The sequence below is a fragment of the Eurosta solidaginis genome, chromosome 2, assembly GCF_040869045.1.
Source record: "Eurosta solidaginis isolate ZX-2024a chromosome 2, ASM4086904v1, whole genome shotgun sequence".
Classification (NCBI taxonomy): domain Eukaryota; kingdom Metazoa; phylum Arthropoda; class Insecta; order Diptera; family Tephritidae; genus Eurosta; species Eurosta solidaginis.
In genome coordinates, this window is record NC_090320.1 from 307,878,463 (window position 1) to 307,903,331 (window position 24,869).

The 24,869-nt window shown below is 36.0% G+C and overlaps 2 protein-coding genes across 3 annotated transcripts; one reads left to right on the top strand and one right to left on the bottom strand.

Moving 5' to 3' along the window:
* Nucleotides 1-4,641: 4,641 nt before the first annotated feature.
* LOC137241434 (NADH dehydrogenase [ubiquinone] 1 alpha subcomplex assembly factor 2) lies at nt 4,642-24,869 on the top strand. Of its 2 annotated transcripts, none has more exons than XM_067769035.1 (2): nt 4,642-5,217; nt 24,741-24,869. In XM_067769035.1, exon 1 carries the CDS (start codon nt 4,733-4,735, stop codon nt 5,183-5,185), a length of 453 nt encoding a protein of 150 aa, XP_067625136.1. In that variant the 5' UTR covers nt 4,642-4,732; the 3' UTR covers nt 5,186-5,217; nt 24,741-24,869. The 2 variants fall into 2 exon arrangements, with proteins under 2 accessions (XP_067625136.1, XP_067625137.1); XM_067769036.1 differs by lacking the exon at nt 24,741-24,869 and adding an exon at nt 21,658-21,893.
* Nucleotides 5,307-7,976, bottom strand: Noc2 (Nucleolar complex protein 2). Its single transcript, XM_067769021.1, has 2 exons — nt 6,688-7,976; nt 5,307-6,626 (listed from the first exon to the last, which is right to left on the bottom strand). The coding sequence occupies exons 1-2, from the start codon at nt 7,786-7,788 to the stop codon at nt 5,391-5,393; spliced, it is 2,337 nt and encodes a 778-aa protein (XP_067625122.1). The 5' UTR covers nt 7,789-7,976; the 3' UTR covers nt 5,307-5,390.

The following is a 24,869-nucleotide window of genomic DNA, read 5'->3' on the forward strand; positions in this document are numbered from 1 at the left end:
ACTACAATCAACTTTCCTAGACTAAATCAGACCACAGATCAGGACCAGCCAAGCCATGCAAAGGATCCTTCTGAAAAAGGAGCTCATCTGCGGGACGCAGATGTTTAAAGGGGGGGGGGGGGGAGGTACTTAACAAGGGGGCAGACACACTTACTTGTAAGAATGTGCTGACACCACACTTCAACAAACACAAGAAAAGCCAACGATCCGATATCATATTGCGTAAGCAGACAAAATGCAATCCATGGGAACTGCAGCGTAAGCGATATGATATGCGGACAAAATGCAAGCCGTGTGATTCGCCACGCAAGCGATAAAATATTATTTTGGCCAATCGTGGGAAGTGCAGTGTCAGCAATTATGAAATCACTTAGATTAATGTAGAAGCTTAGAGCTTAGTTTAAGTTAATGATAAAGTCAGTCTGTTTTTGACATTGAACGGAAATAAATGGTAAATATTGTTAAACGGAAAAACATATTTTTATTTGGATCTTTTCAGGTTGCAATGGGGCCGCGGGGCGGCCCCCAACTTTAACTTTTTGGAGCCCTAGTCCTTGGGCTCCTTAACTTACATGAAACCTTTACAATCTGAATTATTTTCTTTGTTCTTTCATTTTATTATTTTAATTTTATTTTTTTTTACTGAGTTGAACTAAACACAAAACAATACCAGCACTGACTGGTACATGCAAAACAGGTTACGTTTCACCTGAACAAGTAAAACGATTTCATTAATTTCACTATAAATTTAAAAGTTCACGTTTTACTTGAACATGTAAATGATTTCCTTAATTTTTCTATGAATCTAAAAGTTCACGTTTTACTTGAACATGTAAATGATTTCGTTAATTTTTCTGTGAATTTAAAAGTTCACGTTTTACTTGAACATGTGAAACAATTTCTTCGAGGAGTATGATTTACCCCAAATTTAGTCTTAGTTGCGTTTATAACAATTTTCTTAGTACATAGTACATATTAGTGTCATTATACTATGTGTTATAACGAATTGATGTTTTGTTAAACTCAAAATAAGTCTACTACAACAACATATTAATTTTGTAAGGGGGCCCCAATTATCGGAAGTTGTATCCAAACTGTACAGCCCTAAGATAGGTTTGTGAATGAAAAGAGAAACGGCATTTAACCAAATTTCTACTTTGTATGTAATCTATCTACTATTCATAAGCACATTTATTTACAATTTTTTTTTGCACCAAGCGCCTATAACCCTTGTCAAAAAAAAAAAGGAGGTGACATAAATATAGGTATAGCTTTAAATATTTCTTTCATAGCATACATACTTTAGTAATAATGATATCTGAATAATAAACTTGTAATTAGTATGGGAATGCTGGCGTCTACATTCTTTTAGAAGGCACTTAGGTAAGGGGCCACCGAAATTTTAGGTGCGTCGGTGGCCATGGATTTTGAGGGTGGCTATATGCACCGGGCGTCGCAACAACACCCGCGGCGCTCCCAAGGTATATTCGGCCCTTTTCTTTTATTTTAATTTTTCAGCTTATTTGTTCTTTTGATTTTAGCGTTAGTAACCGGCCATGTCCGGTTCGGTAATTTTTTTTTGCGTCAATTTCTTTTTCTTCGTTTTGTTGATTATTGAAGTTTTGAATGTTAACGGTCTGTCCGTGGCATCCGGTTCGGCCGGATGTCGTTTTAATTTTGAAGTTATAAGCGTTTTGAGTCGGTCTCTGCGCTTCTGTCAGTTTATTTTAAATTTGACAGCTGAGTTTGAAAGGCATGATAGGATCTTTTTTTCTGTTTATGGCGCAGGAACAGTAAGGTTGGCAAGGACCCGCCCCAGCCGACAATGACTAGTCACTGTGCACCACCACATCATGCCGACCGCCTTCCTTACTGCTTCCCTTAGAAAATGCGATATCCATAACAACCTGGGTCCTTTTTTTGGCCTATATCTCGAGACCCTAGACACCAAGGGGTAGGAAAATTACCCTCTACTAAAGCACACATCAACAGCTTTCATTTGTTATCTATATTCTATAAACACATCCCAGGATTACCCGGGTCCACGTTTGGCCTATATCTCGAGACCGATATAAGTACTCATAAACAGCTTCCATTTGATACCCATAATGTAAAAATTCATCCCAAGATTACCCATATTTGATCTCAAGACCCTAGCATTTGTGCGTCGATCGCAACCAAACCTATGTATTAACCACCGCGTGAGGTATACGCAACTTATGTGAAAGTTTGAACAAAATCGACCGACACATCTCTTCAAACACCGGCGACCAACTAACACACATTTTAGCCTTTCTTTTTATATATATAGATTTTGCCCTTCGGAACACAAACTAAGCGACGCATCTCTGGTTTTGCTATAAAAAGTTTCTGAGCGAGAACTTAGCAGCCCTAGCAGATGCAGTTTGGAGTTTGTATAAAACACGCAAGGCCGGCCACTTAGAGATATATCTCTAACATTTCTTCAAATGCTTCTTGTACCTAATGTTCTTAAATTTATGTGTAGTATGGCAAACTTGAAGTATATTCGGAGAGCCTGTCATAAACTTGTATTAAGATTTTAAAGAAAAATGTAAAAAAAATGCACTTAGTGCTTTGATACAAAAAAGTACCATATTTAATACTATTTCACAAAACGGTCTCTTCTGTTCTTCCCCTTCCTCTCTTCATTCGTGTTGTATGGGAGTTTTCAAAATTAGCTGTCACTACATATTCCACCTTCGCTTTATTATATCATGGTTCGTACTCTACAGCAACAACATTGTCAAAATCTGCTTTTTGGTGTTAGATTAATATATAAGGAAAAAAAAGATGAAATTTTGCAAGGCTTATGTGTGTGATAAAATAATGAAATTGACCATGCAAATTCAACAACAATTGCCGTCTTCCAGTGAGTTTTACAGCTCCGGCTCACGCTCAATTCTAACGGGAATGTTCTGGATTATTGAGAGACTTGAGACCATTGTAAATTTTACCAAGTAGCGCAACTAACAGCTGATCGGTGAAAATTCGCACATTCACACGCACAGTTCTCGACTCAGTTTCAAAACAAAACTGTAGATTATTTAATTCAAATTTTAAAGTGAGATAATCCTTACAAATTTATGTATACAGAATATATATGGCGTTTTTGTTGTTATTAAAACAATAGTTTTATTTATATTAAAGCTTTTATCATTTTTTTTTAACTTTGAAAAATCTCCGAACACCATTCCTTCATTATATGACATTCGACTGCCTAGTCCACTGCCTTCCACTCTATTCGCAACATAACCTCTACTTAAGCTGCCAAACTATATAGTAAACAATGCTTGAGACATTGTGAATTATAACTAAGTGTGATATCTTCTGCATAGACATCAAAATTCCAAAGTGATTGGATCACCTGATTTGTATTTGACTATCGCTGTTCATTCTGTATCTCTTTCTATCACCCGCTGAAGATAGGCGCCGCCATATTGAACACCCTTTCAAAACGCTAAAAAGTAGCCATATTGAACATCCTGTCAGGCATTTGACAGATAAGATATCACACTTAGTTATCATTCACAATGACTTGAGAAGCAGATGTCGTGAAATTTTCGCATACGTGAAATGTTATAGGCAGATTTGCCGCTGTTTTTCATTTTACTCATACGGCGAAAGGCTAAGCAGCGACATCTATTTTTGAAAAAGTAGGTTTATTAAAGGCAGCGTTGCCAAACTAAAAAGAAGTAATTAACAAATTATCTGGCTCACAAATTGAACCAGACTTCTATCTGGATTTATCTGGCTCAAATCGTTTTTGTTGCATTTACATGCAAAATTATTTATCTGGCTCAGGATTTTGCCACCGGATGATGACTTGTGTCATTCTAACCCTTCAAAAATTGTTGGATTACGTGTTCCATTTTCTTCATGTTGGAGTACTCTAACAATACTCCTTTGCAATGCGTTTGCGGACCACCATCAGCCGATCATTGCTCGTTTTTTAACGACCGTGATCACGACACGATGACGATCGAAGAGAGTTGCCAAAAGTAAAATATTGCATACAAATAACTGATAATAAAATTTTACTATGTCAACTGTGATAAAATGCAACGGCGCACTAGTTTTATGAATACATACTATAGTATAGAGAAATATTAGTTTCTTAATCACGCAAATGCTAAATAACATAAGAATATTCGTAGTATAAAATATAAAAGGTGCATTGCCCCTCTTCATTTACTTTCATTTTAAATTAAATTCACTACGATAATTCTTTCCGACACAATTCTTCTTTAGTACTTTGGCATATGATCCTCTGTGGGTGCTCCATGGAGTACTATAGTGAAAGTACTTTGGAAAGTATTCCCACGTATGTACTCTATGGAATACTCACAAAGCGAGAGTGGGATCAACTCCACTCCTAGGACATTGCAATGTTAATTGGAGCACATTTTTTGTATGAATTCAGACAGTTTTGGAACACTCCTATACTCCTAAAGGAGTATTCCTTACACTATTTATGGAGTACTCGCGTTTTTGAAGGGATTGGATCAATTAGAGTTGCATTTGCATGTAAAATCTTTATCGGGATCTGGATCAATGTCCATTGGGACGTGTGGTAATATTCGTTCATGATTGCCAACTGACGGTGCAATCTCTATTCTTTATCAATCAGCTGATTCCCTTTACCCAACCATTTTTCATCTTGGTTGGATTGTTTGTATTATAAAATCGCGAAGTAAATAAATTTCAAGAAACAATGGCAGCTAAACCGCCACAGCGTGATCTTATTCGCATTATAATCAATAATTTCATCAATTCCTTGCGTCCACGTCAATTTAAAGGAAACTTGGTTGGTGAAGACTACTTTGGTAACAAATATTACGAGATACCTCCGAATCTGTCTATTGGCAAGAGAAATGCTTCACGCTATTTCGTGCCGACTGATAAAGAAGCATTTGATCAAGAACTCACAGCAGAATGGGAAGCATGGCTGCGGGGGCGACGAGAAGAACCGCCTTCAAAAGAGGAACTGGTGAAAAATTTGTCTATAATGGAAATGAAACGTCATAATGCAGCTGAGATTGATGCTACTTTTGCGGAAAAGGATAATGAAGGGAAACAATTACCTAAGCAAAAAGAGACAATTGGTACATTTCCAAAATATGATGAATACGAAATTGTAGCTGGCAAGGATCCTGAGAAAAAGTAATAGTCATTAGGCCGCACATTACATACATGCAGGTATGACATTATAAATTAAATATGTAGTACCAAATTTCTGGTAAAGCAAACCAATCAAATGTAAATGCCACTGGTGGGTCCGAGTTAAATTGAATTTATATAGAGTTTAGCTTTATTGTTCTATATATAATAATAAAAATAGTTTATTAAGTCTTAAACCAACTCTTTACTTTTCACCAGTCGTCCAAGTCTAGGTCTTTAACAATATCAATACTCTCTGCAAGATCCGGTTCCTCAACTCCAACGTTAGACTGTAGTTTTTCGGCTTCCTTTCTTTTTTCTAGGTTCCTCTTTTTATTCCGTTTAATCTTTTCAGTAAGCCTTTCATCATTTTCAGCAACCTCTGGTAACTGGTCGCCATCCTCCGAATCGGACGGAAAGAGCGCAACTTTGCCTTTTTCGCTTTTCATTGATACGCCACCTCTGTTATTGCGTTTAATACTTGGAATCTCATAATCTGCATTTATAATATCAATTTGAGCAGCTTGTCTGCGTTTCTTTGTTTCGTGTATCTTTACCCAACTATTATAATATATAGCTAGAGGTGTCCCTTTATTATGCATTTTTGTTTCCCAACCCTGCACTTGAGACGTATTATTGAGACTGAATGCTATCTTTCGGCGTTCTTGCTCGATAAAGCGAGAATTTTCCTGAATTTTATCTAATAATTGCTTTAATTTTCGTGAATAATTACCATTTCGACACTCTTTAAGATATCTCTTCAGTGCCAATACTGTTGGAACAATTAAATCGCTGAAAGCCAAAGATGATGATTCATGTGCCAAGTATTCTAAAATTAGGCTGCATAAATGTTCAATTACTTCATCACGAAATCCATTTTCAGATAGTTGACCATTGTTGAGGCGTAAAATACAAGTGAATTGTATGGGTCGCATAGAAGTTCTAGTATGTTTCCGATTAAATGTGTTGCTTCGTAAAACTTCCAAAATCAGTGGTAGAATGGGAACGTATATGTGGGTCTCTTTAGCCAATGATATAAGTACTTTTATACAATGGAAACGTAACGGAAAGTATTGAGCCGTTGGTACGAGGCGTATAACACCCATTGTGATTGTAACTAGTGGATATATTAGCGGTTGCAATTGGGGCTTGTTGGTTGTAGCTCCTAGTAGATCAGCCCACAGACGTAAGGAATTTATATATTGCCAATTGTAAACGGCCTGAAAGCTATCTTTTTTCTTTAAAATAACGGCATTACGCAAATGTATCGCCAACTGACGGATGTAAAGAAAAGCATGTTGATAAGATGTATTTAAATCTAATGCGAACATTTCAACTAGAGACCGGCGCATGAAATTAATACTTGGCAAAGTGTTTGGAGACACAAACTTCGAGTTTCGCACATACGAAAGATACATAGCTTTTAGCACATGATGTAACATTGATACCTAAAATAAGTAAAATATATTTATATACAACTTTAGCTTGTACATAACGTCTCAAGCATACCTGTTGACTGCGTGTAATTTTTAGAATACAAAGAAATGCTAAGACACGAACTGTTTCATCTCCTGTCGACCAAAGCACTATGAGACGTTTTAATATAGTTTTGCAAAGAGCTGTAAATGATGCAGTCATTCCAGCCATTTGATGCAAATGTTTGAGTAAAACCGAAAGTATGTTAGGACTGGAAACTTGCTCTAGCAATCGAACCAGATCAGTCAAATAATATCGTAGACACCCTCGTACCTTAACCCATTTCTTTGTTTTATGAATCGGCGTTGTGGAACGTGCACTTATGCCTAGGATGCGTAGAATTGCTGGTTGTAGATGTAAGACACACAACTGAATAATGCCATTAAAAGTAGCTGAACCCAACACCTTAAAAGCAGTTGGCGCCGTATTGCCTTCGTCGGATGTAATACTTGCTAATGCGGAGCTAAAGGCTTGTATAACTTTACGAACTACATCCACAGAAACATTTTGATTTTCCAAATGTAATTGCCATTGGCGTAAAAGATTTAACGTAACTTTTTGCGTTCCATTACCAGCTGCACCTGTTTCGTTATCTTCAAAGTCGCTTTCATCACTTGCCACATCTAATTCTCCACTTGGCTTATGATATTTCTCAGTTTTATCGTTATCACTATCCTCATCACCACTTTCCTCGTTGTTTTGATTTGTTCGGCGTTGATCAGCTTCATTTCCATCATTGTCCTTTGGACTATCATCGTCAGATTCGTCGCTATCAAAGATATTGAAATCCAGCAACTTTTTATCATTATGTTTCAGAAACTGGTAAAACTCTGGGTCGATATTTTTCAGACTCTCCAGCTCTCCCTCATGAAATTTCTTCGCCTTCTGTTTAGTTTTAAAAGATGGCTTATGATTTTTCGACTTTTCTTTAGAAATACCAATTTCGTTACGCTTTTTCTGCTGTAAGGGCGTATTCAATATTTTCGTATCATATTTTAAGGCAGCGGTTACATCCCCGTTGTCATTTTTCTCAGTTTTCTTTAAAGCTTTTTTAGTGCCACTTGATTTGCACTTTTTTATAGTCAACAAAGGCTTGGGATTAACTAATGTACGTTTGACTCTTTTTACCTTCATTTTGCTGTACTAAACATATAATTACAATTGCTAAAGGAAATAGCACAAAAATAACACGTGCATTGTAGATTTTACCAAGTAGCGCAACTAACAGCTGATCGGTGAAAATTCGCACATTCACACGCACAGTTCTCGACTCAGTTTCAAAACAAAACTTTAGATTATTTAATTCAAATTTTAAAATGAGATAATCCTTTTTTTTTTAACTTTGAAAAATCTCCGAACACCATTCCTTCATTATATGACATTCGACTGCCTAGTCCACTGCCTTCCATTCTATTCGCAACATAACCTCTACTTAAGCTGCCAAAATATATAGTAACCAATGCTTATCAAAATCTTGTCGTGTTTAGGGACACGAGCATGATTCAATTACTAGGGGTTTGTTCTTCAATGATGACAGACCTTTGACCATTGTTTACTATATAGTTTGGCAGCTTAAGTAGAGGTTATGTTGCGAATGGAGTGGAAGGCAGTGGACTAGGCAGTCGAATGTCATATAATGAAGGAATGGTGTTCGGAGATTTTTCAAAGTTAAAAAAAAAAATGATAAAAGCTTTAATATAAATAAAACTATTGTTTTAATAACAACAAAAACGCCATATATATTCTGTATACATAAATTTGTTAGGATTATCTCACTTTAAAATTTGAATTAAATAATCTAAAGTTTTGTTTTGAAACTGAGTCGGGAACTGTGCGTGTGAATGTGCGAATTTTCACCGATCAGCTGTTAGTTGCGCTGCTTGGTAAAATTTACAATGCCTTTGACACTCCCAAATTGAAAAATCTGGACGGGTTGCTTTACGCGAGTACTCTATAAATAATGTAATGAATACTCCTTTGGGAGTATAGGACTGCTCCAAATCTAATCTGTATTCATACAAAAAATGTGCTCCAATTAACATTGCGATGTCCTAGGAGAGGAGTAGGTGATCCCACTCTCGCTTTGTTTGTGAGTATTCCATAGAGTACATACGTGAGAGTACTTTCCAAAGTACTTTCACTGTAGTACTCCATGGAGCACCCACAGAGGATCAGATGCCAAAGTACTAAAGAGGAATTGTGTCGGAAAGAATTATCGAAGTGAATTTAATTTAAAATGAAAGTAAATTAAGAGGGGCAATACAACTTTTATATTTTATACTACGAATATTCTTATGTTATTTAGCATTTGCGTGAATAAAGAAACTAATATTTCTCTATACATACTTTAGTATGTATACATAAAACCAGTGCGCTGTTGCATTTTATCAGAGTTGCCAAAGTAAAATTTTATTATTAGTTATTTGCATGCAATATTTTACTTTTGGCAACTCTGTTCGATCGTCATCGTGTCGTGATCACTGTCGTTAAAAAACGAGCAATGATCGGCTGATGGTGGTCCGCAAACGCATTGCAAAGGAGTATTGTTAGGTACTCCAACATGAAGAAAATGGAACACGTAATCCAACAATTTTTGCAGGGTGTGCAAGTGTGTCAGCTAAGCGTTAAACGTCAAAACTACAAACAGCCTCGCTCACCTGGGGCCCTATTCAGTAACTGTGAGTTTTAAAATGTACAATTTTTCTTCATATAATTTGTATGAAAGAAAAATGTACATTTCAAAACTCATAGTTACTGAATAGGGCCCCTGATGCAAATCTCAGGTCTAGAGTTGCATTTTTGGTACCCAAGAGTACTTCAAGCTGAGTTGCATTTGATAGTTTAATAAAACTTTGTAGTATTTACAGATGAAATAGTTGCATATATTTCCGCGGAAATAAGAATACTAGAAGATTTGTAGCCTGCAACAATGCGGAAACATAGGGAAAGCAAATTTTTTTTAAATTAGAGTCAAAATATAAAGCGCCACACGTGTAACATTTCACTTCTAAGGCTGTTTACACAAATGCATAAGGGCAAAATTATATAAACGCTTTGGTCCCTTCAAAGCAAAGATAACGTACGGCGTTTCATCGTTTTTCGTCTGGCGTTGTCAAAGCGTAGGCACGCAACCAAAGTATTTATGTAAATTTTTCGATACTTCGCCCGACAGATGAATTAATGAATGCAACACAACCAAAGCGGCTGTGTAAATCCGCCTTAATTTTTGTAGCTGTAAAAGTCTCCTGCAAATAAAATTGTGCTGTAAGTGCAAACAAAACAAACTCCTATATGACACTACTTTATTTTCTATGTATTTTTCTTGTATTTTCTCTTATACTAACGAAATACAAGAAAAATACAACGTAGTTCATTAAAACAAACAAGCCAGTTTGTATTTCGATAGGGTTTATTGACATTAGGCTGCTTTTTCTTTATTTTTTCTGACAAATGAAAATTTTGTTTTTAGTTTCAAAATGTTGTGCATAAAACAAATAAATTCAAAGTGTAAATTGTGTGTGCAAATGAGTTTTCAATAAGTGTACATTTTTCAGTTTTTCATAGTTAAGGTATTGACCTCCAAATTCTTGTGTTACACAAATATAGTGAACTTGAGTACAGAAATTCAAATTAAAAAGTGTTTCACAATAATTTGAAAAACTCTACGTTTTCTCTGCTTTTTACACTTAAAGGAGTAACCTTCCGTAATAAATTAAACTTTTATTGAGAATCAATAACTCTGAACTGAACACTTTTCGCCATGATATAAAATTAAAATGCTGTGGAACAGGAGCAACACTTTTGTGACTATATAAACCCTGTTTCAATCTTTTACGTCTCTGCGCAGAACCCTAGTTGACCGTTTTCAACCGAAACAACAATGGCAACCCAGATTTTCCCGTTATTCTCACTTAAGCGAGTGCCTGTCAGAAAGAAGTCAACACACTTGTACTTGTACACTATAGAACGTGCATTCTCTCAGCATTCCTTTAAAAATTTGTGATTTTTTGGTTGCATATTATAAATCTCCATTCCTGAATGGCTTAAAATACTTTAACTCAAAGCTAAAGTGTGTGTGTTATTGAATGGTAAAATATAATTCAATATAGAGAGTGAGTGTAAGAACCATTCCCAATCTTTAATGAATGTAAACTTGAAATGAATGCAAACTTTTTTCCATTCAGTACTAAATACTTTTTCCCCAAGGTTATTATTTGTATACTTTCATTGCCATCAGATATGTTAAATCAATTTAGGAGTTGGGTCAAGGCGAATCCATACAAGTGGCAAAGCGAATTCAACCCATTCGCCGTGCAGAAGAATGTCAAGTCAAAAGAAAATTTTCATTGATTTCGATTAACTGACATATTGTGGTACAAGGCTTTGTATGGAAAATATTAACTTTCTATTTCGCAGTTAAAATTTATTAAAGAAAATGTGTATTAACACGCCCAGAAAAAATCACGTAATGAAAAAATATGACAATATATATTTTTTTTAATTCAAAAGCAAATATTGCTTTAGTTTCAACATCCCTTCTCAATCTTGCAATCCCATCTTGAAACATAATTTCTTCATTCTAATTGCATCTAGTGCCTTTGTGCATATGTCTGCAAGCTGATCTTCTGTAGGTATTGAAATCAGCTTTACCAAGCCGTTTGCAACTGCATCTCTGATAAAATGGTGCTTTACATCAATGTGTTTAGCTTTTCTTGAATCAAATGTATTAGCCATTCCAATACAGACTCTATTGTCTTCAAATATTTCAACTGGTTGATTATTAACTAGTTGTAGATCCTTTAGTAAACCATGTAACCAAATAGCTTCTGTTACAGCCGCACTTAAGGCAACATACTCTGATTCACTTGAGGAGAGAGCAACAGTTACTTGCTTTTTGCTTGACCATAAAACAGTACACCCATATACTTGAAATATGTATCCGCTAACTGATTTACGATCTGTTGCATCACTAGCCCAATCTGCATCCGCAAATCCAATAAGAGGTTTATCTGAAGTTTTCTTAAATACCAATTTGTTTCCTTTACTTCCTTTAAGATATCTTAAAATCCTTTTAAGACATTGCCAATGTTCTTCCGTTGGGTTTTGTTGACATCTGCCCATGTATCCAACAGGATAACAGATATCAGGTCTTGCGCCCATCATTATATACATTAGGCTTCCCAACATTTCTTTATATGGTTTATTGAGATTATGTGGTTCATTATTTTGTAATAGCTGCAATCCTTTTTCCATTGGACTTCTCACAGGATTACACTCTGCCATACCAAATTTTGTTAATACTTTGTCAATACTTGCGCTTTGTGATAACTCAATATGATCACTGAAATTTTCAATCTTTATGCCAAGGAAAACTTTCAGTTCTCCACAATCAGACATTTCAAATTTCGCGCGTAACGTTCTTTTTAACCAGTTAATTGAGAAAATTTCTTTTCCAGCAATAAGTAAATCATCAACATGCATAATAATTATTAGGTAACAATCAGTAGAAAATTTTGTGTATAGGTAATAATTATGATTTGACCTGGTAAAGCCAAGCTGCAGCAAGTATTTGTTAAACTTCTGATTCCAACATCTTGGAGCTTGCTTTAACCCATAAAGAGAGTTTACGCGCCTTACCTGACTCCGCGTCAACCCCTTCTGGTATTTGCATATACAAATCTTCATTGTTGGTGAAACAAAAATTTTTCTTTTACACCAACTGTCAGTACAACCCGTATCGTTGTAAGTTTTGCAACAGGAGCATAGGTTTCCGAGTAGTCAATTCCTTCTTTTTGTAGGAAACCTTTTACCACAAGACTGCTTAATAGCGCATTGGTAAACCATTTTCATCCTCCTTTATTCTAAATACCCATTTTTTCTTAAGTAGTTTTACACCTTTTGGTGGATATATTACGTCCCAGATTTCATTTTTCTTCATTGACTTCAGCTCATCCCTAAAGGCCTCACTCCATTTTGCAGCATCTCTCCTACTAGAGATTTCTGAATAAGCTTCGGGATGATCTGTTGCAATACAAACAGCAGGAGTTGCTCTATACCCAGTAAAGTAATCAATAAACTTACATGGACGCCGGCGCTCCCGTTCACTACGTCTTAGAGAAACTTCAGGCAGAGACTCACTGTTATGCGAAGGGAGCGCAACTTCGATATCATCCTCATTTATTGCATCTTCATATGAATCGTTGGTTTTTGTTTTTTCATGATCAGATTCAACTTGGCTTTCATCATATGTTAAATTTTCAGAAATTGTAGTTGCATTATTTAAAACTCCATCTTCCATGAGGACATCATTATCATCATCTCCTTCTCGCTCATGACTGCATCTGATATACAATTGCTTATTTTGTGTCTCCTTAGATATTTCTTTATCAAACGGAAAAACATTCTCGTCAAACTTTACGTCACGAGCAATGAAAATTTTCTGTGTCCCAAAGTCGGTATCCATTTGGAGCATACCCAACCAAAACTGATTTACGGCTTTTAAAATATAATTTCTTTCGTTTTTGACTAGGTATCCATGTGTATGCCTTACGACCAAAAACTCGAAATTCACTAACATCCGGCTTAGTACCATACCACATCTCCGAAGGCGTTATTGACTTATCCAATGATTTTGTTGGACTTCGATTGATTAAATAAACCGCTGTATACACAGCCTCACACCACAGCCGTTTCGGCATATTGGCTTCAAACAATAGGGGGACTCATGCACGCTGTTATATGAACGCACCTAGTAATACTCTTGATAAACTTGATTGTTCATCAGCGGTATTATTGCCAAACAAAATTTTTTTGATTGTTATACAAATTAAAAAATGCCAAGATTAAGTGAAAAATCAAAACTAAAACGCCTTTACTTGCTGATGTTGGAGATTTCTGATGAAAATGCCTGCTGTAATGTCTGCAAGGTTGCATTCCTTTGAGTTTACCGCGTTTTTAATTTGTATAACAATCAAAAAATTTTTTTTGGAAATAATACAGCTGAAAAACAATCAAGTTTATCAAGAGTATTACTAGGTGCGTTCATATAACCGCGTGTGTAAATGGATATAATTTTACACCTTATAAGTTTATATGCTATCATGAGTCCCCCTAATGAAATGTGCGCGTAAATTTATACAAATTAGGGGGACTCATGTAACCGTATAAATGCGTTATAAAGTGTGTAAACGTATAAATTTATCTAGTTTACGCAGGAGCTGTCAAATTTTGTATGAAAAATCATTTACACAATAGGGGGACTCATGTAACCGTATAAATGCCTTATAAAGTGTGTAAACGTATAAATTTATCTAGTTTACGCACGAGCTGTCAAATTTTGTATGAAAAATCATTTACACAATTTGTATAAATTTACGCGCACATTTCATTGTATAAACGCGGTAAACTCAAAGGAATGCAACCTTGCAGACATTACAGGCGGCATTTTCATCAAAAATCTCCAACATCAGCAAGTAAAGGCGTTTTAGTTTTGATTTTTCACTTAATCTTGGTATTTTTTAATTTGTATAACAATCAAAAACATTTTTTTGGAAATAATACATCTGAAAAACAATCAAGTTTATCAAGAGTATTACTAGGTGCGTTCATATAACCGCGTGTGTAAATGGATATAATTTTACACCTTATAAGTTTATATGCTATCATGAGTCCCCCTAATTTGTATAAATTTACGCGCACATTTCATTGTGTAAACGCGGTAAACTCAAAGGAATGCAACCTTGCAGACATTACAGACGGCATTTTCATCGAAAATCTCCAACATCAGCAAGTAAAGGCGTTTTAGTTTTGATTTTTCACTTAATCCTGGTATTTTTTAATTTGTATAACAATCAAAAAAATTTTTTTGGAAATAATACAGCTGAAAAACAATCAAGTTTATCAAGAGTATTACTAGGTGCGTTCATATAACCGCGTGTGTAAATGGATATAATTTTACACCTTATAAGTTTATATGCTATCATGAGTCCCCCTATTGTGTAAATGATTTTTCATACAAAATTTGACAGCTGGTTTACGCACTAGATAAATTTATACGTTTACACACTTTATAAGGCATTTATACGGTTACATGAGTCCCCCTAATAACGATCTAACTTTTTCAACTAATGTTCTGTTGAAACGTTCCGCAACACCATTTTGTAGAGGACTATATGCAACCGTTGGTTCAATCTGAATGCCCTTTTGCTTATACCACGCTTCTTGTTCTTTCGAACAATACTCCCGTAAATGGATTTTGTAAATGAACACATTGTGCATTGACCAAATAGAGTAAATTGTGGATATTTTTTGTCGATAATGTAACAAAAACAGATACTTGAGTTTAAGTCATGTAAATACATCAAAGTGCATAGGTCCATCGGTGATTTCGTTGGAGCTTAATAATTCCGAGAATTTCGATAAACATATGTCTATTTCCATGGCATCGTCCTACGGTGATTCAGGCTTTTTCTATTCACCTGATTCACCTTCCCCGTTTTCCTTCATCTGTGCCACAAAAAAAATATTCCATTAGGAGAACCTCTTATTCACTGGCTCCATCGGACTACGGTTTTTTACAGCTGATATTTTAACAGTGTTTCACGGAATATAAATATAGGACCCGAGTGGTTGAGAATAGCTCTCTGCATATTTGCACGGCATTCGTAAAATATTGAAATTGTTTTGGTTGAATTCTATCTTACTTGAGCAGATTTTTATTCAAAGTTAATTTCCTTGCTATCAAAAAAGCTACAACTACCTATAGAGCCTACTTTAAATGGCTATAATTACAAAATATTGTGTTTAGAAGAATATTTTTCTTAGAAAATAGGATATTGCTATTGCAATTAACTCACAAACCAGTATAGATGCAGTATTTGACCGGGGAATATTTAGAATAAGGTGCCACGATTTTCCAACTTTTCTTTTTTTCGAGGGTTGGCGGGAGTCCTAAAAATCACAAAATTATCATCCGCAACTCTAGGAAACTCGTAGTTTATGAAATATAAGCCTTTTAATTTCCAAATTTAGTAAAATTTCAACTTAAGTCCTGCACTTAAAATTCGGGTCGCACATGTCGATAGCGATATCAAAAGACGCGTATTTGCTTCAAGATTCAGAATCCGAAAGCAGAAACTACATTTTTTTATCTCGTTTAAAAGTTATTCGCGGAAAACCCGTCGGTACTATTGTCGCTTTTTTCGTTGTTGCAATTAAACAAACGAAAACAAATGAAGGTGGTGAATAGTGTTGTCAGCTCCGCAACAATATCTTTTTAACTTGGTAGAAGATTATAAGGTGGTGATACGTCGACATAAATGTAAACAAACATACACTATCAATGTATTTTGTAATTTTACTAAATTTGGAAATTAAAAAGCTTATATTTCATAAACTAATGCGGCAGTTACCCACCGACGTGTACCGTACGTAAGGACGTTTGTCGTACGAAGCACGTTTGACCGAACTCTCAAGCCCGTAGGAATCTATGTGTGCGTCTGTGTACATGTACATAACATATTTGTGTGTGTATTGTTTACAGATAAGCACTGTTGCCATTGACCATTTTGCATGTATGCTTATGGAAACATCAACTTTTTCCAATTTAATTTTTGATATTGTAAAAGGCCGGAATACATATTAAATAAGTATAAATAGATAAAATATTTATAATCAGCACTTTTACATAATTATTTCGAATTATTTTCACAATTTTTCAAACTTTAATTAGGCGTTTTTGCATAAAATTGCAAACGGTCAAAAATTTGCGTACAAAAGTTTACTAGGCAACTCTGTCTAGTGAGAGAGCGATCAGCTGACACGTTCTTACGGGAAAAATCAAAATTGTTTTGATTTCTACGTTCCGGGCTACGTACGTACGGGCGTTGCACGTCGGTGAGTTTTCGTTTACATTGCACACTCATAAGATAGGTCGTGTCAGCTGACACGTTTTTGGTACGTACGTTCGTGAGTAACTACCGCATGAGAGTTTCCTAGAGTTGCGGATGATAATTTTGTGATTTTTAGGACCCCCTCTATCCCTACAAATCAGCAAAACTTTGAAATCGTGGCACCTTATATAAAATCCAACCCATTTGACCATATACCGCTAGGAAGAATATATGGAGGAACTTAAGAGCTTTTATAATGTATTGCCTTTTCTTCAATTGTTTAATCATGAATTGAGGAAGGCTAGTACTTTTTAATGCAAGCTTTTATATGCCACATTGGCAACACTCATTTAGAACGATGACAATTTTCGGAACAGATATGTTGAAATATTGGTAATTTGCTTTTTTTATTATTGTTAAAAGTTATGTTGAGGTGTTTCCCAAAGATCAATAAGTAAAAACACGAGTGTACTGTTCAACGTTTAATAAGAGACTCAAAGTGTCAAAAACAATAAAAGAGTGAGATTATCTGACATACGCATTGTTACAAATTTAGGGTTGCTATTTTATGTATCATATTTCAACACCCCTCCTCAATGCGAATGTTATTCTTCTAAACTTAACAATTTCATTAAATCTGTATGTTTCTTCTTCGACAAATTTTTTGTTAAAATATCAGCTATCATGTTATTAGTTGATACATATTCTAACTTTATTTCACCTTTCTCAACAATCTCTCTAATAAAATGATATCTGATATCAATGTGCTTCGATCTAGCATGATGCACTGGATTCTTTGCCAAATGTTGAGCACTAATGTTATCCCCGTACAATATCGTTGGAGTTTGATCGTTACCACATCCAATCTCAATTATAATACGTCTTAAATGTAGTGCTTCTTTTGCTGCCGATGACATGGCCATGTATTCGGCCTCGGTACTGCTTAAGGCTACACAATCCTATTTTTCTGACTTCCAGGAAATCGCCCCTCCTGCAAGGAAGAACACGTAGCCGGTGTATGATCTTCGATCAATTCTGTTGGCGCCCCAATCGGCATCTGCGTAACCCTTCAACCCTTGACCGCATGCTCTATATCGCAACTTCATATTTTTGGTTGATGCTAGGTATCTTAAAATGTGCTTTATGCCCGCCAAATGTTCGCTATGTGGATCTTTGTTTCGCTGTGCCAACTTGGCTACCGAATGGAATATATCCGGTCTTGTCGAAAGCGCCAGCCACATCAGCGCCCCAATCGTAGATTGGTATAATGTCTGATCAACCCTAGTACAACGTTCATCATCACACGCTACTTGGTAACCAGCATCTAATGGTGTCGATGCTGACCTACATACTTCCATACAATGCTGCGTCAATAAATCTTTGATATATTGGGATTGAACAATGGTGATATCACCTAGTTCACCTTCACGCTCAATCTCTGCATACCCAAAAACATATGAAGGGGACCCTTGTCAATGCATTCAAAAATATCACATATATTCGCCTTGACCCTAGTCATGATTTCCTTCGATTGGCATGCTAGAAGCAGATCATCAACATAAACAAGGATTAAGCAAAGGTTACCTTCTATATCTTGTTTATACAAACAGCGTTCGCTCTCGCACTGACTGAAACCTAAACTTCTCAACGCTTCATCTAACTTGAAATTCCAAGCTCTTCCAGACTGCTTCAAACCGTATATGGCCTTGTTCAACCTTAAGACTTTTGTTGGTTGACTTTCATCACGGTAACCTTGTGGTTGTTTCATGTATACGACATCATCTAGTTCGCTGTTTAAATATGCTGTGCATACATCCATCTGGTGTACATGTAGTTTCATCTCTGCTGCTAATGCCAATACCAACCGTATGGTCTCAAACCGACATACTGGAGAAAAAGTGTCCGAGTAATTCACTCCATATTTCTGTGAACACCCCTTTGCCACCAACCGTGCCTTATACCGCTCAATGCCACCATGTTCGTTGCGCTTTAGGGTATATACCCACTTGCACCCTACGATTGACTGGCCCTTTGGTAAGTCTACCAAAGACCATGTATTATTTCCAACCAACGAATCGTGTTCTTTTTTCATGGCGGCCTTCCATAAATCAACTTCATCGCTACTAATTGCCTCCTCGTATGTTTGAGGAACAAGCACCTCCTTAGTACTCATAGCATTTAAAACATTAAATACTTTTCGTGGACGACCTCGTTTACCATTACGCACGAGCTTAGGTCTACCACGCCCAATGTGCTCAACTTCTTCTTCAGCACTCGCATACATATCGCTTGCATTATCATCGCTACAGATTTCTTTATTATCATCGCTACAGATTTCTTTATCAGAATCTACATCACCAGCAGTACCAGTGTCAGCTTGAACCTGATGGTTATCAAAAAAATCGAATGTTATTTGTTCGTCGTTACACGCTTCCACGCTATGGCATTCATCAAATAATACGTCGCGTTTTTCAACCACCTGTCTAACATCAGGATCGTATAATCTATACGCTTTTGAAACCATTGAGTAACCAACCATTTTGTATTGTTTACCCTTCACTTTAAATTTGCTACGCTGCGTTTTATCTAATGCCACTGCCGTAGAGCCAAATACTCGCAAATGTTTTATTGTAGGTTTCTTACCACACCATGCTTCATATGGTGTCATATTATTTAATGCCTTAGTTGGCAATCGATTCCGCAAATACACGGCAGTTGCCACTGCCTCTGCCCATAGCGCCGCACACATACCCGAATGTGCCAATAAACACCTGGCCATTTCAACCAACGTGCGGTTTGCCCTCTCAGCCACCCCATTTTGCTGAGGAGTGTAGGGAACTGTTAATTGCCGCACTATGCCATGCTTTTCAAAATATTCATTAAATGATTTGTTGACGTACTCACGTCCATTGTCACTACGAACTGCTTTCACTTTTCTGCCAGTTTGTCGCTCTACCATTGAGCAAAACGATACAAGTTTATCAAAAACTTCATCTTTTGATTTTAAGAAGTAAACAAAAACTCGCCTTGACAGGTCGTCAATAAATAGTAAAAAATACTTCGCACCACCAAGTGAAGTTGTTTCAAATGGCCCACATACATCCGTATGTATCAATTCTAACAAATTCTTTGATTTGTTTTCTGTTGCACTTGGAAATGGTTGTGTGTGTATTTTGCTAAGCATACACGTTTGACACGATGGCTTCACAGAAAAATCTACATTTTCTAAACCATTTACAATGCACTTGTTTGACATTTCTTTCAAACTCGCATAATTTATGTGGCCAAATCTATTATGCCACATTACTGCGTCACTTTGAATAGCACCAAAACAACCACTTTTCTCATTACTCAGCATAAACAAATGCTTTGTTCTTTTTACACGCAAAATATCGGCGCCGTTTTTCTTAATTGTTGCAAATTCGCTGCCAAAAACTACTGCGCAGCCCATCTCGACTGCACGACCAACTGATATAAAATTGCCTCTCATACCAGGCACGAACAAAACGTCTTTTAGTGTCACAACATACATGTCCGTTTGTATTTTGACATCGCCTTTACCTTCTGCACGAATGCTGTTGTCACCGGCCAATGCGATCCACTCTGTATGATTCACAAAGTTCGAGAACAATTTTCGGTCGCAACACATATGCGCTGTCGCACCGCTATCTAAACACCACTTTCCTCTGTCGAATGTTTCGCAATCTGTTGCACCCAAAACAGTGAAGGAGCTTTGTTGTTGCTGTTTAGCTGAATCGTTTTCTTTCGTAGATTTGTTTAATTTCGCCGAACAATTGCTTTTTATATGGCCCTTTTTTCCACAACGATAGCAAGTAACATTGTTGTAATTGCCTTTTTTCTTCTCTCTGTTGCCGCTAGACGTCGACTTCGCTGCAAACGCTTGCTGTCCACTAAATTCGTTAGCTATATGTTCATGCATGCTACCACGACGCTCGCCTTCTTCTAGAAGCTTCAATTTTAGCACGTCAACCGCTGGAAGATTGTCCCTCGTTTCCATCGCAATGACAAAATTCTCGAATTCTTTTGGCAAACTAGATAATAATATAATGGCAACTAGCTCTTGATTTAGCTCTATGCCCACTTCAGCTAGTTTGTCCATAATTGTGGTGAACACATTCAAATACGCCGCAACGTTTTCACCCTCTGACATTTTTAGGCTCAATAACTTTTTATAAAGTGAAACTTTTCTTACCGGACCACTTGGCTGATAAACTTCTTTAAGTTTTTTCCACGCTTCTTCCGACGTTTTGCAATGCCGCAAATAATTCAGTTGCGTTGGCTTCACGCTTAATGTGACCATGGCCAAAGCCTTCTCGTCGCGAGCAATCCACTTTGCCACTTCGTCAGCATCACCTGTGTCGTCTCTTTTGCACTCCCCTGAAGTTATTTTCTATAGCTCAGAATGCACCAACACACTGCGCATCTGAACGGACCAAGAATCATAATTCTTATCGTCCAGCTTCTCGATCTGGTACATCGAATTCATTTTACGAAAAATATACTTTTTAACTTTCAATTGAACATGCGCTTACTGGGCCCATAACCTGTTAAAAGTTATGTTGAGGTGTTTCCCAAAGATCAATAAGTAAAAACACGAGTGTACTGTTCAACGTTTAATAAGAGACTCAAAGTGTCAAAAACAATAAAAGAGTGAGATTATCTGACATACGCATTGTTACAAATTTATCATATTTATCATATTTCAACAATTATTATTATTATTTATTTATTATTACGGCGTTTTAAGCCTAAAACTTAGATTATTACAAATTTTTAAATACATTTTAATAATAATAGGATTCTAGCGTTTGGGGTGTCCGAATGCATGAGATTCCGATCAGCACGGGAACTGGTGGTCATATCATTGGGAGATTGGAAGGACGTGTTCTCAATCCTGCCCTACTCCAAGACGTATGATTACCCAGTTTTATTACTTATGCTGTCGGAATGCATTTGATTCCGGTCAACCCAAAAGCTAGCAGCTCAGCAGAATAAGCCACTCATATCGGACGGTTGGAAAGGACGTGTTTCCAATCCTCCCTGTACCAGCTTTTATGTAAACATAATTAATTATAATATATCATTGTTGTAGGAATATACGTGATTCACATGAACACTCCAACTGTTTGTCTGGGACGATATTTTCAGGATTTCTTTCCTAATTTGATTGCGAGCAATATATGTATTTGACCTGATGCATAAGATTCCTCCGTGTCTATTTGGATTGCCGTGTACGCTCAAGGATCAGTAACATAAAATACAGATACAAAATATTTTATCTTATTGGAAGGGTTTTGCAATATTCTAATAAACTTTTTTTTGAAGGTGTTTAAGTTTTCACAATTTTTAACATGATTAGGTAGTTCATTAAAACATTTCAGGCCTTTGTATTTTATTATTAAATTTTTAGGAAAATTTCAATATGAATACTTTTCCAGTTAACTTCCCTACAAGAAACGCTGATAGTTTTACTAATACACTCACACTTGTAATTGACAATGCTGATCCTGCGTAAACATTGATACTCAAATTTATGTATGTTCCTTTGTTCGCTCACGCATGTCCGCATGTTCCCAACGACAGCCTATAATCATGAAAAAGGACTCAAACTGGGAAGGCTTCGGACACCTGGTACAGAACAAAAGAACATACAGCAGATACCATAATGCATGTGAGACAGATACATAATTCTCAACGGAATTTTATGTATGCGAGAACAGATTATCCGATTTAATCATGTTGTCACTACTGACTGTCATATGACAATCAAATGATTATCACGGTTGTTTTGTTATTTTTTAAATTCCGCCATTTTCAACCGACGAAAACCATATAAAAAATAAGTTTAAAAAATGAAAAAGAGAGCATTTCAAAGCTCCGTGCTAAAAGAAAAAAAAAATCGAAAATAATATTAAAAAATACCAAAAGCTGGTGGAATGTATGGGGCGCCCTCAAAAAATTGATACGCGAAAAATAATAGTGGTTAGTGGTGATTCATTTTTAAATGTGTTTCCGCATGAGGAAAGCGCTCTTCTGTTGTTTTGTTATTTTCTGAATTTAAATTGAACATTTTGAACTCGAATTCTTATAAAACTATTTATTTTAAACAAATAAGAAACACGTATGCTTTTATCACGTACAAAATTAAAAACGTAATGAAATAAAGTAAATAAAAAGCAAAAAGCATTGTTTCATTTTTGGTGGAATATAACAATGGTCATTTATGATAGTATAACAGTCAAACCTGATATCTACAGTAAACTATCATTTATGACAATTTTTGATAGTTAGAGTGTCAGCACTGATCCAGGAAAAGGAATGAGAGTGAGCAGTCCGGCTATATACTTAATCAGTAGGCCATGTTGGTGTATAAGAAGGAGACAAAAACTCACACGTACACAGTTGTTTACATCACATTTGCGCAAGTCCCATTAAGTTTGTGATAGAAAGTTTGTATGAGGCGCTGATCGTTAGGTTGACATTGCTGACAATCAGATGATAGTCAGTGTTCTTTTAGGGTTGTTCGTACTTTATTGTCATTTAAATATGAAAAAAACTGGTGATCACGGGCAATAATTAAATTTTTGTGGTGATATTTTGAAGTGGCTTTAACTAAATCATGGCGGAACGATACAAGGTGGCAGCATGGTGACATACCTACATACATAAATAAGAATTCCATGTACCTTGTTTTTGTAAATTCGATGGACAAATGTCAAAATCGTACTGCGCCGGAAGTTGATATATCAAATCAAATAAAAAAGGTTATAATCAACTGTTCGATGCGGCCACCTTGTATCGTTCCGCCATGAACGAAATGCAACCATGTGATATTTGAGGGGGTTTTGTGCATGTTCGACATTTTTCATAATTTGCTTTTCACTTTAGGGTTTTGGTGGACATACGAGTGATTTATAAGTTATTTTGTAAATAAAAACAAACAAAAAATAACGTGGGAAACTTCGAGTTCTTTGAAATAAAACAAGAGATTGTTGGCTTATTGACTGGCTTCATCGGATTACGGTTTTTTACAGCTGATATTTTAACAGTGTTTGGCGGAATATAAATATAGGACCCGAGTGGTTGAGAATAGATCTCTGCATATTTGCACGGCATTGGTAAAAGATTGAAATTGTTTTGGTTGAATTCTTACTTGAGCAGATTTTTATTCAAAGTTAATTTCCTTGCTATCAAAAAAGCTACAACTACCTATAGAGCCTACTTTAAATGGCTATAATTACAAAATATTGTGTTTAGAAGAATATTTTTCTTAGAAAATAGGATATTGCTATTGCAATTAACTCACAAACCAGTATAGATACAGTATTTGACCATATACCGCTAGGAAGAATATATGGAGGAACTTAAGAGCATAGTGTACCTATACCAAGTGTGTTCACTAAGCGATAAACGTCAAAAATACAAACAGCCTCGCTCACCTGATGGAAATCTCAGGTCTAGAGTCGCATTTTTGGTCTCAACGACAACATTTTTGACTACCAATCGTATCGACTTTTTCAATTTTTCAATCATTCGGCGCACTCGGTAATGGTATCCATTTTGAATTCGCTGTCATTCCGAATCCAGCGAGTGCCTGTCAGAATGCTTGACAGATAAGTCAACACACTTGTACTTGTACACTATGCTTAAGAGCTTTTATAATGTATTGCCTTTTCTTCAATTGTTTAATCACGAATTGAGGAAGGCTAGTACTTTTTAATGCAAGCTTTTATATGTAACATTGACAACACTCATTTAGAACGATGACAATTTTCGGAACAGTGATGTTGAAATATTGGTAATTTGCTTTTTTTATTATTAAATTTTTAGGAAAATTTCAATATGAATACTTTTCCAGTTAACTTCTTCGTACTTTATTGTCATTTAAATATGGAAAAAACTGGTGATCACGGGCAATAATAAAATTTTTGTGGTGATATTTTGAAGTGGCTTTAACTAAATGCAACCATGTGATATTTGAGGGGGTTTTGTGCATGTTCGACATTTTTCATAATTGGCTTTTCACTTTAGGGTTTTGGTGGACATGCGAGTGATTTATAAGTTATTTTGTAAATAAAAACAAACAAAAAAAAAACGTGGGAAGCTTCGAGATCTTTGAAATAAAACAAGAGATTGTTGGTTTAAAAAATTAAACAAAATTGCATTATTTTCCAGATTCATCTCGAATTATCTATCGATCTATTCTCTTTGTGCATATATTCTTCATTCTTTCGTGTATTCGTGTTGGAGTTGCATTCGGCTGCTGTAGCAAAGTTATTTTCATTTCGGATTATTTGGACAGAA

What these genes read in the sequence shown, in the direction of transcription:
- LOC137241434 (XM_067769035.1), top strand. Translation starts at nt 4,733, where the DNA reads ATGGCAGCTAAACCGCCACAGCGTGATCTTATTCGCATTATAATCAAT.
- Noc2 (XM_067769021.1), bottom strand. Translation starts at nt 7,788, where the DNA reads ATGAAGGTAAAAAGAGTCAAACGTACATTAGTTAATCCCAAGCCTTTG. An exon ending in AAATTACACGCAGTCAACAG is followed by an intron (nt 6,627 to 6,687) that starts GTATGCTTGAGA and finishes TACTTATTTTAG; the next exon opens with GTATCAATGTTACATCATGT.